Below are 4,517 nucleotides of genomic sequence, written 5' to 3'. Positions count from 1 at the left end.
TGGTTTTTCCTCCTTTTTATCAGTTTTCTGCTTTTTCCCTTGGTTTCCTGTTCTCTGCCCGCCTCTCTGTGTTTTCTCCCCCGTGTGCTCTCTCTCCTCTGCTCCTGAGCCCAGCCAACTACCTGCACCTGCAACCCATCATCCACCTCGTCAGCCTGCCACACCTGCCAGTAATCAACCTCATCCCAGCCTGTATTTCAACCCCGGTTCTCCACACCATCCTTGCTTGATCGTCGTTGCTCCATACCTGGTGCCACTCCTGTGTTCAGGCTTCCTCGTTTCTTGCTTTTTCAAACTTACCCTGTGCCCTGTCATTGTCTCCCCCTAACCTTGTCTCTCTGTCCGTCTCCCCCCCAGGTACACTCACCCTCGTCCTCCGTTCGGCTGGGCTCATCTACTGGCCCACTCCCCTTCGGACCTCCCTCTCGGCGTCCTCCCTGTTCCCGTGCCTCTCCTCGCTTCCTCGGCCCGTGTTCCCCGGCTCCCTGGCCCCCTGTCTCCTTGGTTCCCCGTGCCAGTATTTCCCCGACGTCCTCCTCTCCCTCCACTCCAGTCCCTCTCACCCCTTTTCCCCCAATAAACCTCCTTCCCTCTGAGTGCAGCATTTGGGTCCTCTCTGTCCACACACCACACCTCGTAACACTAGTATAATCTTTCATTAATTTCCAGCCAAATTCATTTGTAAGACAGCCAGTGCTGAAAAGTAAGCTTTTCATGTAGCTTTGTTTTTGTTTTTTATCCATCCAACTCTACATGCTTGACTTTACACTCATGAAAGTCAGAGCAGAATGAAAGCACTATCTGTCAAATATCCCTTTTCTGAAAGATGTAGAGAAGTGTGATCAGGTGGTGAGGTAAATGCACTTTTTGTCATTGCAGTTATATTTATACAGATGTTATAAAATACCATCAGTTAAAAAAGAGCAGACCTTGAAACTTGGCAGATATTACACTATCAAGTTAGTTAAAGTTGGCATGCAAGAAAACCTTGAAACAACTTGACTTTCACACTGAGACATGATTATGTCACCTCTTATGCAGTTCCCTGAGTGGCATCTTCAGGTTCATTTTGAGTGGATAACTGGCTTTTAATCTAATATCTTTCAACAGAGGCTCAGCAATGTGAGCACAGCTAAATGTATTGGATGATAACGAAACAGTTAGAGAGCGGGACTGAATATTATAAATGAGATTGTTGCCACACTTTATAACAGTTAGACCGCAGTAAGTAACTTTACTGTAGTGAATAGGTCTTCCTCTGTGTTGATGTCCTGCATGTTGCATTATTGTATATTATGAGGGTCACGTTAGTTAGCATGACTGAGACCGGTGAAGAAGCTTTGTACCTGAGTATAGGTAAAATAACAATAAATGTAAATTGTTACAAAGCAAAAAGGGTGAATCCATGCTAACTTAAGCTAGCTGCCCATGCCTTGCATCACTAGGCAAGTATAATAGGCACATTTGCTTTGTACCGTTACATCATTTCTTGCAGACTAAAATCAACACTTTGACATAATAACAGTGTTCCACAGGATAGTAATATGGATCGTGTTAGCTGGTAATGTGCAAAGTCTTTTGTATTTTGCACCGGATAACATTAGCAACTGGTCAGCGTTAGCCGGCGAGCTAATCTTATCTAACAACGTTGACAACAGTCAACTAAAGCACAAAATTACAATATGTTTCGCAGTAAGGTTAGTTTACCTGTCCAACAGGGTGAAAGCCAACTCTGTGTCAGTTTTGTCGGTTCCAAAACAAAGTGGTGGTGTTTTTGTGACTCAAGCCGCTCACCCTGTTTTCTCCCAATGTTGATTTGATTCTCGTTTGTCCTGACGGGCTTCAGCACATACAACTTTATTGTTGGTTTTTATCCTCACATGGAGTTTGTGTTGGAGTTTGTGTTGAAGTGGCGCTGGGAGCTAGTTGTTTTATGGTGTTAGGGGACTGCACTTAGTTGTGGTGATGTGGCTGTGGTCAGAGAGAGACTCTGGAGTGCGCATGCAGCTACAACTCGACCCAATACCTTCACATAAGAAGCAGAATAGTGGCTGTTGCAAGCAACAGAGAAAACAGGCGTGTGGTTCATCACTCAGCGAGATTACAGCCCATTGACAAAAAGGAAGTAAAAAAGTGATTAATTACTAAGTGATTTCCCTGTTAGATGGAAAACTAAGCTATCTAATCTATCTAAAAGCATGTTAAAACCCTGTAATTTGTTGCAGCAAGTATCTTACATCCAAATATTTTTTATTTGCTCATTCATGTTCAACAAGGCAAGCCTGGCTCCTCCTTCCACCTTGAGTGAGCGGATAGGACAGAAAACTACCAGGAGTGTTCAGGGGAGTGTATCTGTGTGTGTGCGTGCCTGGTATAATAGCAGAGAGAGAGAGAGGAGGGGAAGACCGCAGTAGCTTACTAAGTGATGATCTGCCTGCACTCGCACAGTGAGCTGGTATGCTCTGATCTCTCAGCATCCCATGTTCCCGCTCACTGTTTCAGTCTCACACATTCTACTTTTTGCTTTCTGCTTCACTCCTTCCACTTATCTTCCTCACATCTTTTTTAGGCAACATTTATTTTAACTTCTTACTACACTGTGATTTTCTCAAGCGTGGAGAGATAAGAGGAGAGCAGTGGGGTTGTTTTTGACTGAGAGTAACAACAGCAACAGATGTTAAATAAAATTGCCTTTCTTGGTGCGAAGGAACACCGGCTAAGATTTTTTTCATTCCCTCTCAAGGGTGCCAAGGTTGTCCTGCAGATAATGAGGATGACTGAGAAGCGCACACGTTGAGATTTTAACACCGACAACGCAGATGGACAAATAACAACGGAAAAAGAAGAATTGACACGACAAGGAATTTAAAACGAGAAATTATGAACACCACAGAACACCATGGATTGCTCCAAGGCAACCATAACAGGAGCCAAACCTCAGGCATTTTGCCACTTAACAAAGACTTATCAGCTGAGGAGCAGGACTCACCAGCAGGATGCTACGAACAACTGCTGATTTCCACAGAGGTTTTCCTCACTCTGGGCATCATCAGCCTGCTGGAGAACATCTTGGTTGTCGCTGCTATAGTCAAAAACAAGAACCTTCACTCCCCAATGTACTTTTTCATCTGTAGCCTCGCGGTTGCTGACATGCTTGTTAGTGTCTCCAATGCCTCTGAAACTATTGTTATAGCTCTGATCAATGGGGGCAGCCTAACCATCCCAGTTACGTTGATCAAAAACATGGACAATGTGTTTGACTCTATGATCTGTAGCTCCCTCTTGGCATCTATCTGCAGCTTGCTGGCCATCGCCGTGGATCGTTACATCACAATCTTCTATGCGCTACGATACCACAACATTGTCACCCTGCGAAGAGCAATGTTGGTCATCAGCAGCATCTGGATGTGCTGCATTGTTTCCGGCATCCTGTTTATCATCTACTCAGAGAGCACCACTGTGCTCATCTGTCTCATCACCATGTTCTTCACCATGCTGGTGCTCATGGCATCGCTCTACGTTCACATGTTCCTGCTGGCACGTTTGCACATGAAGCGGATCGCAGCGCTGCCGGGCAACGCGCCTATCCATCAGCGAGCCAACATGAAGGGTGCCATCACCCTCACCATCCTACTTGGGGTGTTCGTGGTGTGTTGGGCACCCTTTTTCCTCCACCTCATCCTCATGATCACCTGCCCAAGGAACCCCTACTGCACATGTTTCATGTCCCACTTCAACATGTACCTCATCCTCATCATGTGCAACTCTGTCATTGACCCCATCATCTATGCCTTTCGCAGCCAAGAGATGAGAAAAACCTTTAAAGAGATTTTCTGCTGCTCTCATGCTCTCTTGTGTGTGTAAGCAGATTTTTTTAGTGTCAGCAGAGCCATGTCCCTGACGGCCACAATGCAAACAAAATGAAACTTGCCCAACAAGGTTTTTGAGGTTTTGAGATGTAATCATTGTGGACTGATGTGGCTCTGTGCTCTCGCAATTACTTGTAAATGTTTGATAAGCAGGGCGCTCGCCTGTGGTTTTGTGAGTCAATTTGTCGAAGAGGTAGGTTTACAAATCCCTTGTAAAAATGAGTATTATTGTGTAGACAAATGCTATTTTGCTTTGTAGTAAATGCTGTTCTGAAGTGCAATTTAAAGTAAGTGTTAACAGCATGTATACAATTAATACACATGCTCAATCTGTGGTGCATTTACAAATGCTTTCTCTTTCTCTGTCTGAAATCTTATCTATCTACCACCCTTTTCTTGCTGTTCACTGTAAAAAAAAAAAAAAAAAAAAATCTAAAATACCATGGTTGTCTCTACGAAACTGTATAGATTAGGACACTTAAATGTCACAGCTGGCAAAACATAGAATCTAAATGCCACAGTGCATGTACTCTATATGACATACTGGATATCTTGCACAGATATTAACATAGTATGACAGACTACCTCCATGTTTGAGAGTGTAATCCATCTCATAACAGAAAGGGTATTTGCACATCGCAAGCAAGG

At 44.1% G+C, this 4,517-nt stretch overlaps 1 protein-coding gene across 1 annotated transcript; it reads left to right on the top strand.

Annotated features, from left to right (window-relative positions):
- Positions 1 to 2,880: 2,880 nt before the first annotated feature.
- mc4r (melanocortin 4 receptor) lies at positions 2,881 to 3,864 on the top strand. The gene has a single exon (XM_046041332.1). It carries the CDS (start codon positions 2,881 to 2,883, stop codon positions 3,862 to 3,864), a length of 984 nt encoding a protein of 327 aa, XP_045897288.1.
- The last annotated feature ends 653 nt before the right edge of the window (positions 3,865 to 4,517 follow it).

This window comes from Micropterus dolomieu, linkage group LG01 (assembly GCF_021292245.1).
Source record: "Micropterus dolomieu isolate WLL.071019.BEF.003 ecotype Adirondacks linkage group LG01, ASM2129224v1, whole genome shotgun sequence".
In the NCBI taxonomy this organism is placed as follows: Eukaryota; Metazoa; Chordata; class Actinopteri; order Centrarchiformes; family Centrarchidae; genus Micropterus; species Micropterus dolomieu.
This window is presented reverse-complemented; position numbering and strand designations above follow the sequence as displayed.